Source organism: Sciurus vulgaris, assembly GCF_902686455.1.
Source record: "Sciurus vulgaris genome assembly, chromosome: 4".
NCBI classification, from domain to species: Eukaryota; Metazoa; Chordata; class Mammalia; order Rodentia; family Sciuridae; genus Sciurus; species Sciurus vulgaris.
In genome coordinates this window covers 29595844-29608936 of record NC_136464.1, presented here as the reverse complement: position 1 = coordinate 29608936, position 13093 = coordinate 29595844, and the positions used below count along the sequence as shown (strand labels likewise).

Genomic DNA, 13093 nt, shown 5'->3' with positions numbered 1-13093 from the left:
GTAACTTTGCTTCTTACTAGTTTTGAAACTCCGAGTAAATTACTTAATACGTCAGTTTTAGTATTCATACCTGTAAATAGTAATTATATATATTTACATATATATACATACATATATGGAGAGGATATATGCATATTTAACACAGTTGTAGAAATATGATTATTGTCACAGATATTGCCTAGCTATAGGGACATAGGCTAACGCTCTTTGAAATCTGTCTGCTCTGGCCTTTTGCAGGCATGCATTCCATGTTTTTAAATGGGAAACATTAACCTAATTAATTAAAATGTAAGTATATTAATAATAGCCCTGCATATTTCCATACAGTCTTTTTCTGAAGAGTAGAAAAGGTCTTATGCCTTTATCGATGGAACTTGATGCTTCGATGTCTCATAAGAAGTTCTCCGCTCCCAGACATGGGTCCTTGGGCTTTTTTCCTTGGTAGTGCAGCAGCAGGCATCGTGGGAAGGTGAGGAGCTTCCCTTTGGAAAATGGATCCTTCCAAGCCCATCCACCCCACAGCCTTTCTGGGCTACAAGGTTGGCATGATCCACACGAGATCCACGGTGAACAAAAAGGAAGTTGTGAAGGCTCTGTGACCACTGTGGTGAAGACGCCACCTGTGGTGGCTGTAGGCATCATGTGCTATGTGGAAACCTCTGGAGGTCTCAGAACCTTCAAGACCATCTTTGCAGAGTATATTAGTGCACATGAGCTCAAAATGCACTAAATAAGAACTGGCATAGACCTAAGAAGAAGGCCTTCACAAAATACTGCAAGAAATGGCAGGATGACAGGGACAAGAAGCAGCTGGAGAAGGCCTTCAGCAGCTTGAAGAAGTACTGCCAGGTCATCTGCATTATTGCCCACACCCAGATGCACCTGCTTACTCTATGCCAGAAGGCCCACCTGATGGAGATCCAGGTGAATGAGGGGTACTATGGTCCATAAAACTGACTGATCTCAGCAGAGGCTAGAGCAGCATGTCCCCATGAACCAGGTGCTTAGGCAGGATAAGATAATCAATGTCATGGAGGTGATCAAAGGCAAATGGTATAAAGGAGTCACCAGTTGCTGGTACGCCAAGAAACTGCCCCATAAGACCCTTGAGGGTTGTGCAAGATTGCCTGTATTGGAGCATGGCATCCGCTGTCCATGAGGCCTTCTCTGTGGCAAGATTTGGACAGAAGGCTACCACCACCACACTGAGATCAACAAGATCTACAAGATTCATTAGGGCTACCTCATCAAGGACAGCAAACTGATCAAAAACATCTCCACTGATGATACCTGTCTGAAAAGAGCATCAACCCTCTCGGTGGTTTTACTGGCTATGGTGAAATGACCCTATGACTGAAAGTGTGTGGTGAGACCCAAGAAGCAGTTGCTCACCCTCCACATGTCCTTGCTGGTATGGAACAGATCTAAAGGAGATCAACCTTAAGTTTATCATCACCAATTCCAGGTTTGGTCATGGCCAATTCTAGACAATGGAGGAGAAAAAAGGTGTTCATAGGACCACTTTAAAAAGACAGGATTGAGAAGCTTCCAGAAGGCACTTAATGTCAGGGACAGGCTGTGCAGCTGGTGGGATCTCAATAAAAGTTGTTTTCCAGTGGGGGAGAAAAGTTTTCTAAATAGCATTCCATTACTTTCACAACAGCAGAGTAACTGTCATCTCCACTCAAAAACAAACAACAACAAAATAAAATACAAAGAAAGAAATGGATTACCTGAGCAAAAAGCAAATGAAGACACTCCAGTTCACGAAAGAATGGGAAGGCTATAAGCCTTAAAGTCAGAAGAAGTCTACCTTTTCTTGCCCTGTTCCTAAACACATCACAGATAGTGTCTTACTTCTAAAGCTTTATCCCCTGGGGGCCTTTGGTACAAGAGAAATAAAAATGAAGAAATAAGGAAAGAAGCAAATTCTATGTGTTTGCCAAGAACAAGACAGTCTTTAAAACAATTGAAACATGGTTTAGATTGTCTTAATCTTGCCCAAAGCCAACATCTAGCAGTAGAGGGCAGCACTGTCCCTCTTTTTCAAAATGCTAAGCATTCTCAGGAAGGAAAACAAAAGCAAAGACCCTGACCACTGTGTCCGTGTGTTCAGTTTTACCACATACTCTTTCTGGAAAAAAAAAAAAGAGAGAGAGAGAGAGAGAGCCTTTTTCTTATTGTTTAGGTGATTTTGTAGAAAGAACAGAGCTTATATTGCCTTGAAGTGGTGGACAAGGTAATTGGTGAAACGCACAGGTTTTAGTTGTCCCGCTGACTTGGGCTGTGGGTAAACAGAAACTTGACTCCAGGGAATCAGATAGGGTTATTGTATGAACAGACCTAATGTTCTTTCCAGATAGAAGTTAACCTATGAAGTAGCAGAATGTGGTTTTTTAAATGTGTGTAAGGCATATGGTCTTAGCCCTGGTGATTGCTTCTGAATTCTTACTATCTTTATTCTGTCATACCTGGGTCAGATCAGAACTATCTCAAAAATAGCACATGTATTGTGACTTTGAAGAATGATGTCAGATGATGGTAAAGGAACATCTAACGAGGGACTGAAATTGATGAAAGGGCTACGTGTAAAGCAGTGCAATTGAATATGCTATGCTAGTCCTTGCTCTTTCACAGTGTGATTGGAGAAAAAATAATCTGTGATATTTGTACTAAAAGTTACTCCATGCTCTAAGGCAGGAAGACAGAGAAGAGATAATTATTTTAATTTTAGCAAATATCTAACCACAGTATTCCTAGTGCGTTTGGGTTCTACACTAGCTCTGAAAATGTTTCTAGCACAAAACTTCAATGCCAATTTAAACAAATCTCACCAGGAATAAGAGCTGAAAAACAGTGAGTCTAGTTCCCAGTTCTACCACGTAAACTTGAGCAAATGACAACTTCTGAGTCTTTGTTTCCTCATCCGTTAAACAAAGATAATAACTCCTAAAAGTATTAAAAGGATCCATTTAGAAAATGCATATTAAAGTCCTTTGAAAGCCATTTAAATAACTAACAAATATGTTTATCACTATAGCCCAAAGAGAGACCTATCTATTCTAAACTCCCCCTCATTTGGTATCATTACGTTACCTGAGGTGTTAGTTAATTGTTGTATGTAATTAACTTTTTCTTTCAATTTAATCACTAGTTTCTTAAGATCTGAAATCATCAGATACATTTCTTGGTATCTTCTAGAATAACAAGATACATAATAGAACTCAAATATTTGTGGACTGATTAAAAAACAAACAACAATGCAGCCCAGCATGATGGTGGACACCTGTAATCCCAGCAACTCAGACGCTGAGGCAGGAGGATCACAAGGTCAAGGCCAGCCTCAGCAACTTAGCAAGGCTCTAAGCAACTTACCAAGACCTGTCTGAAAATAAAAAATAGAAAAATAAAAAGGGCTGGGGATATAGCTTAGTGGTTAAGTACCCCTGGGTTCAATCCCCACTGCAAAAAAAAAAAAAAAAAAAATTACAATGCATAATTAACTTTTAAAAAATTGTAGTAAAAGACACATAATATTTACCATTGTAATCTTTTTAAATGTTTACAGTACAGTAGTGTTAGTCATATGCATATTATTGTGTAACAGATCTCTAGAACTTTTGCATCCAGAATGAACTCTTAGTAACTGAATAACTGCCTTCACATCACTAGTCTCTGCTTTCTAAAGAGTTTCTTTATTGATGGAGCAAAACAAGAAAAGAATATAGGACTTCTGTGTAGCAGGGGATATGTGGAGCTAGGTCATTAAAACACTTCTACTCTTTTAATTCATCCTCTCCTCATAGAGGTTCTTCCCAACTCCAGACTACAGAGAAGAAAGTGCTCATGGGATCTCTAATCTGTAGACTAGCCATTTCCTATAAACCCGGGACAAGATGCCAGGAAAGGAGGTGCCTCTATAAAATGCTTTCATGGACCATTTATGTCTGGCATATAATTAAATGTTTACAAGAAGGAAGTGATTAGGTTAGAAATACACACTCTCTTGCCAATTATTTGATTTTCATAATATCTGACTTCTGTTAATTACTGAAAACAATGGATTTTTAAAAATGGTTATTGCTATCAAAGTAGTACTTTTATTTAGCTGGTATGTGTGAGGGCTGAATTGCAGAGAGAAACTGTTCCCCCCCAAAAAATGATCACGCACTGCCTCTAGATATATGTGTTTCTGGAATTCTCTCAGTATGGCATGACTATATTTAACTCTCTATGTTTTTAGAAACAATCCCCCTTTTCAACACAGACTTCATCTAATATTATAACTATAAATTATCATGTCAAATTCATTTGAGATTTTAAACAATTAGCTTCTCCTTTGCAACAAGCATAAGAATAAACTCTAGATGGACATAATGTTTAAATATTTTAAATTACAAACAAAATATGGAAAATAACCTTAAATAATATTAAGGTAGAATAGACTTTCCTAACCATGACCGATCTCAGAAACCATAGAGAAAACAATTGACTTTGTATGGTGATAGACATCATAAATAAAATTTGGGAATAACAATAACTTTAAAAAGTATTTTCAACATGCTTATCAGTCACATCTAGTATATAGTAGATTCATTGTATTGATAGAAAAACAAGGATATAAAGAAATCAATCATTAATACAACTGGATAATAAACATGCTCAAAATCATCCTCATTATTAAATTGAAATCATATTAATTTATCAATTTTCCCACCAGACTGACAAAAATTTTAAATATTGATAAAATTATGTTTAAGGGAAAGAGTACTGATATGCATTGTTGGGAAGAATGACAATTGATAAAGTCTTTTCTTAGAGTATATTTTGACAATATCATTCAAAATGCATATGCCATTTGACCAAGGAATTTCTACCCTTAAGAATCTATCCTAAAGAAATTTATATGAGTTTACAAAGATAGGTATATAGTTATGCATTGTAGAATTGCTTTAATAGAAAATAGTAGACGACTATTATTCTTATATACTAAAAATCAAGTTTTTAATTGAAAATAAAACAGCTTTGAAAGAAACTTCACAAGAATACAAGATTAAGATAGCTGCTTAGAATAATAAATAGAAGGAAGGAAAACTTTAGTTTTTGAAAGCACTCTACATGTAGCAATTTAAAACTTAAGTTATGAGAAGGTGTTTTTAATAAAGAATAATGTGGTATGATTCAGTTTAGAGCTGATCTGGAAATTTAGGGAGCTATTGAAAATCACTTGTTAGTAAAATAGAGATTTTTAAAAATATGAATTCCAAGATGCTGTATCCTAGGACCTCAAATAGCTCCTGACATCTAGAAGTTACTCAGTAAATATCGACTGAGAAAATTAATAAGGATGACATCTACATCAGAATTGATGCAAAACTCCCTATTGATTAGGACTTGATATGAAACAGATATTTCAATGATGCCAGTTCACTATTTTCCTGGGAGACTATTGGTATTTAATACCTTCCTTGAATATTACTGGGCCATATTTTAACACTTTTATACACTGCTTACTACTTTCTAGGTACTGTTATAAGTGTTTTACAAACACTAACTCAATAAAATTACATAACACTGAAGTCAGTGGTCATGTTATCCCATTTAACAGATGAGGCAACTAAGGCAAAAAGCAGTTAAGCAATTTGCCAAAATGACACAACTAGATACAGAGATAGGCACACAGGTAGTCTCACTCCAGGGCTTTTCTCCACTGTACCCGCCCCCATGTGACAAGAATATATTGAATGCAGAAATGAATAGTTCCGGGCTTGGTGGTGCACACCTGTAATTCCAGCCACTATGGAGGGCGAGGCAGGATGGCAAGTTCCAGGCCAGCCTCAGCTACTTAGCCAGACCCTCAGCAGCTTAGCCAAGTCTGTCTCAAACTAAAAAATTAAAAGGACTGGATGTAGCTCAATGGAAAAGCACACCGGGGTTCAATTCCAAGTATTGGTGAAAAAAAAAGTTTTTAGAAGAATGAATGAGGTGGTACTGTTTTGTTTGTTTTGTTTTTAACGTGGTGCTGGGGATTGAACCCAGGGCAAGCACTCTACTAACTGAGCTACATTTCTAGCCTTGGTGGTACTGTTTTTGAAATTATATTTTGCTTTTGTCCCAGGGAACCCAGAATGTTTTATATCAAAGCATGCTTGAAAATCATTCTCATAATCTCCCTTTCAGATAGAGCATATTTTAGAAAAACATTTTAGAGTAAATCATTAAGTCACTAATTGTGCTTAAAAAGTATGTGGGAGGTCCTTGTTCCTATGATGAGGTCATATTAATTTCCAAGACAATAGTCCCAAGTTCAGAACAGAGAAATATCTTTCTCTAAAAATGGAAGAAGAGCGAGGGCTTATAAAGAATTATATAACAAACTTACTTAAAGAGGTAAGGTGGTGTGTGTGGGGGGGGTGTGTTTTCCATATAGGGCTGGGGTTGTGGCTCAGTGGTAGTGCACTCACCTAGCACACGTGAGGCCCTGGGTTCAATCCTCAGCACCACATAAAAATAAAATAAAGGCATTATGTCCACCTACAAATAAAAAATATGTTCTTAAAAAATCTTCCATATAACAAGAGAAATGATTCGCCAGTTTTTCCAGTCAGATCTCTTTCTTCTGTTCCTAAGCTTTGAAGACTTCTTGAGAGTTGTTTTTTGTTTGTTTGGATTTTGTTCAATTTTAGTTTTAACCTTAGTTTAATTTCATCCTATAACTTAATATCAAGGCTTTTCATGATTTCTTCATTCGTACCATAAATATTTATTGACAAATGACTATGTGCCAACATTGTGCTAGGTGCTAAGGATAACAAAGTAAACAAATAGATTCTATAATCTAATAGGGAATAGAGATAATAAGAACATTGCACAAATTAAATTACTAAGATGCAGTCATGCTATGTGCTACAAATCTTTATGAAAAGGTCTAGGAAAGCATATTTTACAGGAAATTAATCTAGTTGAGGCCAGATCTTTTCCCCTCAGAATATTCCCTCCAGCAGGGATAACATTGCAGTTCTAATTCCTCCCCTGTCCACACTCTTAGACACTACTGATTACAAGAATTAATTCTAAATTTCTGGAATCCATTTTGGCAGCCCATGTTGTCAAGAGAAATTTGTCCATTAAAAATAATATTTTTTAACTTATTTTGTTTTATTTTATGCTTGCTTCTAATTCTTTGTTCCAAAAGTACAAAACATCACTTTAAAAAATATAATTTGCATTTAGTAAGATATAGGTATTTTTATCCAGTTGAGAAATGTGAGGAAAATAAGTTTACTCTGTGTAACAAAGGTCTTTGTTAAGTTAAAGAAAGAAACAAATATCAAGAAAAGGGAGAACCAGAAACATTTATTTGTCTTTATTATTCTTATCCATGTAGGACAAGAATCCCTAAAAGTTGAAAGGGAAATTGGTGACTGGCACTGCCCAAAGAGGACAGCCCTGCCGTTGACGGTAAGTAGACATCAAGAGACAGCACCTTCTCTGTGTGTGGCAGTGTGGGAGCCAAACTGGGCCACAAAATCTTCTCTGGGAGGCCACTGTACTGAAAGGGTGGGTGATGGGCAGAAACAGGTCAAGTTCACGGTGGGAAACTCTGGTTCCCCAGGGTGAAACTGGGCTGCAATAGAGGCAGGGAAGGCAGTGGGATGAGCACTGAGGGGTCCCTGGGTTCCCATCAGGTCCCCAAACCCCCCTCCGAAGGGAACGTTATAATCAAAAGCAAGAGACAATACTGGGGAAGCTCCAGTATTATATAGAGAGGGTAGGATGCCAGCAGCCTTGCAGTGCTGTTCACGCCCTTTAGGAGGTGCCCCCGTTTAGGCCATGGGACTGCAGGATGAAGGGCATCTTTGTAGCTGAGTAGAGGAAGTGCCTCTTCATTCCCCACCCCATACTCTCTTCTCTTTCCACTCCTCTGTTATACAAAGTATTTATCATTTCAATGACACCTAGTTTCTTCTATGGAATTTGGTTCTCCATTGTACGGAGCTCACTACCTCTCATCGTGGTGCTTACTAATCACAGTCCAGCAGCATAGTGCCCCCTAGGGGCTTGTTAGAAATGCAAACTCTCAGGTCCCTCCCCAGGCCTACTAAATCAGAATCTGAATTTTAAGCTACTCAGATTTTTCTGAGACACAAGAAAGCCTCAGTCAACTTTCTGGACTGTAAAATGGACAGAGTCATTCCTGGCCCATCTTACAGCTTTGAAGATGCTCTGAGATTTAAAAATAAAGGGGGCTGGATAAAAAAGGATAGTTTTTTCTTTTTCTTTCTTTCTTTTTTTTAATTTTTACAGACTGCATTTTGATTCTGTACACAAATGGGGTACACCGTTTTGTTTCTATGGTTATACACGATGAAAGTGCTGTATGAATTATTAAACATCATATTTAGTTTCACCTGCACAATTTTATTTACACAAGCTATTTTCAGAGTAAGCAAATAAAGATTAACCAGTGACTATTAACTGATTCTGTTTCCATAATTGATTATACTATCTGAAAGTGCTCTAGAGTTCTGTTTTATTTATTTAATGCTCAGGACAATGATTCTCAATCCTCACTGCATGTTAGAATTTTTTAGAATTGTTTTCTGAAAATCTAAAACCTAAGCTATTTCCACTCCTGAAGATTCTGATTCAATGGTCTGGGTGCAGCTTGGGCATATGTAATTTTGGAAGTTCCTCAGGCGGATCTAACATACTGCCAGGGTTGAGAACTGCTGGTAGAGAGGCATCAGGAGATGAGATGACACATCATGAAATAAACAAATGTAGAAATGGTAATGAACTAGAAAATGGCTTGAGCTTTGCCATTGCCTTCATACCTCTACCTCTAAAAATCTATTCAGCCAAAATACGTGTACAAAGATGTATGTTCCAAAGTCTCATTGCAACGCTGTGATAGCAAACATACTGAAAACAGTTTTACTGTCTACCAATGAGTGAGTGATTTCACAACCAGGATACATCCATATAATGCAATTCTGTGCTGAGTTAAAATGAGTGAGCAGACCTGTAAGTACTACTGTGGAAATATCTCTAAGATATCTACTATGAAGCATAACAAAACAAAGCACAGTTACATAACAATACATGATATGTGATCTACTTTATGGAAAAGAGAAGTGTGTATATGTTTATGTATATATACATACACAAGTATGTAAACATTTACAAAGATCACTATTGGACAGTCACCAAACCTTTGACAGTGGTTACCCCTGGAAATAGGAATGGGAGGGAAAGGGACATTTTGCTGTGTAAACTTCTAAATATTCTACAAGAACATATTCATGTGCTATAGGGTAGCTATTCAAAGGCTGTTTCCAAGGCTATTGCCTGTCATACCATCTATAATCGTAAATAATCAACTATTTAAACTAATTATTATTTTAATATTATAATCTTTTAAAAATTATTTTTAGTTCTAGATGGACACAAGAACTTTATTTTAATTATTTATTTTTATGTGGTGCTGAGGATCGAACTCAGCAAGCACTCTACCACTGATCTATACCCCCAGGACTTAATATTATAATCTTAAATGCATAATTTTATAGTGAAAAGTATAGTGGGCTGACAAAAATAAAACAAATCTATTATATCTACTCTAAACAAAAGCTGCCAGGGCACTCATGACTGTTGATATTAACCTGTCAGCTTCTCCTCCTGGGACTCCTGGAAGCATGTGTTCTGGTTTCTAGGTCCACCCTCCCATCCCTATTCGCGCCCTGCGTGCCCCCCCCCACACTGCATCTTTATACTTGGCATCAATTCTGCCAACCTCTCTGGTTCCCAAGATAACTCACCCATGCTAGCAGACTCCACTTCTTGAAGGGTCTGCATTAGTACTTTGTAAAGTCTCCCTCCATTCAGTTCTAAAAATCACTGGGAACAGAAGGCCACCTACAACTCAGCCTGACTGCATCAGGTCTCCTGTACTTAGACAAACCAGGAAAACACACTGATTAAGCTGTAGTGTGAGGGATCTGCGTCCTGTCTAGGGCAAAATTCTGGAGTCTGCTGTGATGGCTCTTCCTCTGTGAAATGGTGATTAAGCACTGGAAGTGTATAATAAGAGAAATTACTTATGAGTCTGTGCCTCGCAGCCGCAGGCCACTTCTTTTTCACTGAGAGAAACTCAAGGATTTTATCTTAATAGCATTGGAACAAAGTCAGGGCTGAAGCAGACTGGCAGTGGGAGGCTTCCAGCCGGCAGTGGGGCCCCTCTGAAGAGTTCTTCGACAGCTCATTAGAAACTGTCTCTCTCCAGCTCCCCTTTTATTTCTTCAAGTTACTGTGCCTGACAGAAAACCAAGGCAGTGATGTTCCCTGCAAGGGGGGGCGGGCAATCCCTGGCTCATCTCTTTGTTTGGCAGATAAGAAGAGTAGATGTCACCTACAAAATGCTTCATTCACCTGAACCAAGTGTGCCACAATGGCCCCGTCACCTTCAAAGGACCCAACAGGAAGAATCTAGACCAAGGCCTGTCTATAGGTGAGATTCCTTGCAAAAGAAATCATCTTTACCTGGGCAGTTCTTGCAAGCCAAATGTCCATTCCAGTTGTCCTCAGAAACTGCCTAGAATACTGAATAACTCAAACAAAATGATACTTTGATTTACAAAAATCTTTTCTGGGTTACCCCCTCCAGCTGATTTTTGAGGGCTGGTGACCATTTAAGGTCTGAGGAGTCAATCTGGGGGCCCATGCAGAGGGTCTGAGCCTCCAATTTTGCCACATTACAGGGAAGCAGAATGTAGAAAAACAGACACCTGTCCACTCCAGAGAGTAGAGGCTGGGACATGCTGGTATATTAAGGTTTTTCTCAACTCAGCCTCCTCTTGTTCTTTAACATATATCAGAAAAATCAGTGATAACATGTTTAAAATGCAAATCTTGATTCAAGTCATGAGGAGGGCCAAGGAATCTGCATTTTAACAAACTCTTTAGCTGACTCTGGATGAGGTTCCTGGGCCCTTCTAGAAGGATTGCTCCTACCTGCTGCTGCTCCTCCAGGCAGTACTTCTAGCGGGACCCCTAGTGGCATTTCCAGTAGCAGCTCTTGGTTAGGGGTCTCTTTTCCTTGCCTGCCAAACCCAGAGCTGGTACCAGCAGTTACTCCCATTTAAAGTGAGCCATTTCATCTCCTGGATTCCCCTGAAGGTAACAGCAGACCCCGGAGGTCACCCCAACAGCAGAGATCTCCTAGAGACCACTTGGTATCAATCTCTCAAAACCCCTCTAGAAGGCAACTCCCGAAAGGAAGTTCCTGCTAAGCCCAATGCCACTATGTGATTTTGTTATAATAGTAGTTGCTAATTTTAACCAATTATCTTTTATTAAAGCCCCCAGGTTCTCAAACCTTGGTATGCATCAGAATCTCAAGGAGAGTTGGGTAAAAGTGCACAGACACAAGCCCCACCCAGAGCCACCTCCAGGACAGAAGCTGGTGATTGATAGTTCTATAAGCTACCAAGGATGCTCATATACACTGAAGTTTGAGAATTGCCTTCTAAAACAAAAGCATATATCAAAGAAATTATATAATTTTCTTAAGTCCAACCACTGTATTGCAAAAAGTAAAATCTAAAACACTATTAACACTAAACACAATCGTTTGCCCTCTTAAGGTGCTCAATAGTTTTCTACCTTAGCATTCCCACACTTCCCTGGGTGGAAAAGGCATTAGACTACCTGACGTACCAAGTACAAATATGCTGCTGTGTAGTTTAAGAAAATCTATACTCAAAATTCAAACTTATAAAACTAATTAGAGGTATTTGACCATTATAAAAATTATAGTAACTACAATAAAATTTTACTAAGATTTTCATTATGTGCCAGTTGATTTTGTAAGCACTTTAGGTGGATTAAGATGAAGAAACTGAAACACAGAGAAGTTAATTTCCTTGCCAAGGCTTTCACAGCTGTTAAACAGTAGGGCAAAAATATGAATCCAGTGCCCGACTCTTAAACATTCTGTCACCTTGCTCATATTAGTAGTAATAGTACTTCATTCAACAAATACTTATTATGAGACTTTCTGCTTAATATATTAGGGATTGTGTACTAAATGTACAGTGGCAAACAAGATAATACTGTTTGTCTTCACAGGGCTCATGATGTAGTCAGCAATCCAAATGTGTAAGTAAACCATTTAATGCAGAGTGAAGGTATAGCCGCAGGAAATTGCTGGGTTAGATGCTAACATGTTAGCCTAGGCAAGAATCAAGAGAGGTTTGGGAATCCCATCAGAGATCAATCCACTGATTATGTTAAGGCTATAACCCAGTCATTTCTGCTGCAAACCTTCTTGCGTTGTCTTACAGAAAGAATGGAAGATTGAAAACAATGTAAATGTTTTGCAGTGGAGGTCAAACCAAGAATCTATATTGAAAGATATCCAGATGATAGAGAATTTGTGTCACCAGAAGAACTGCCAATGAGGAAAGATGTTAACTGGAAACTGAAATCTAAAGGAAATAAAGAGTGTAAGACAGCATTCTGTATACCAGCTAACTGAACAAATGAGAATCTTGTGGCTGCCCCAACCTGCTATGTCAGTTTCCTCTATTTTACAATGCTGTTGTTAACTATCTGGGCTCCCCTTACGTGTCCTATGGAGTGGAAAGTGTCCTTAGTTAGTAAAACGGCTTTACAGAGAGAGAGAAGGTTTGGTGAGGTCTAAGCTGAGACCTAAGGATGTGTGTGAATTAGCCAAGGGAAAAAAAAAAAAAGAGAAAGGGGGCTCAAAGCTGAGGATACCATAGTTGCAAAAGCAGTAAGAAAATATTTAACATGTTAGTCTAAGGGCTGAACAGTGACTTGCTAGGACTCGAGCAAAGAAGAAAGAGGGAAAGGAGTGAGTAATAAAATTGGAAAGATACACTGGAACCAAGTTTTGAAGGACCCATAAAGCAAACTAAAACTCTTTAATTTTAGTGTGTGGTCAGTGGAGAGCCATTAAGGATTAGGCGAGGCTGAGGCAGGAGGATCATGAGTTCAAAACCAGTCTCAGCAAAAGCGAGGCACCAAGCAACTCAGTGAGATTCTGTCTCTAAATAAAATACAAAATAGG

The 13093-nt window shown here is 38.4% G+C and overlaps 1 protein-coding gene and 1 pseudogene across 2 annotated transcripts in view; both read left to right on the top strand.

Moving 5' to 3' along the window:
- The window catches only part of LOC306658887 (uncharacterized protein), a gene marked incomplete at its 5' end in the record, with an annotated part of 17471 nt that extends 4378 nt beyond the window's left edge, over nt 1-13093 (top strand). Inside the window, 3 exons of the mRNA XM_079136196.1 lie at nt 7388-7461; nt 10392-10510; nt 12345-13093. Of these exons, the coding sequence (XP_078992322.1) occupies nt 7388-7461; nt 10392-10510; nt 12345-12372 (221 nt within the window). The 3' untranslated portion in view covers nt 12373-13093. The remainder of the gene's footprint in view (nt 1-7387; nt 7462-10391; nt 10511-12344) is intronic.
- On the top strand, nt 330-1869 carry LOC306660480 (large ribosomal subunit protein uL3-like; annotated as a pseudogene). Its single transcript has one exon. The product of its transcript is annotated as a large ribosomal subunit protein uL3-like (transcript).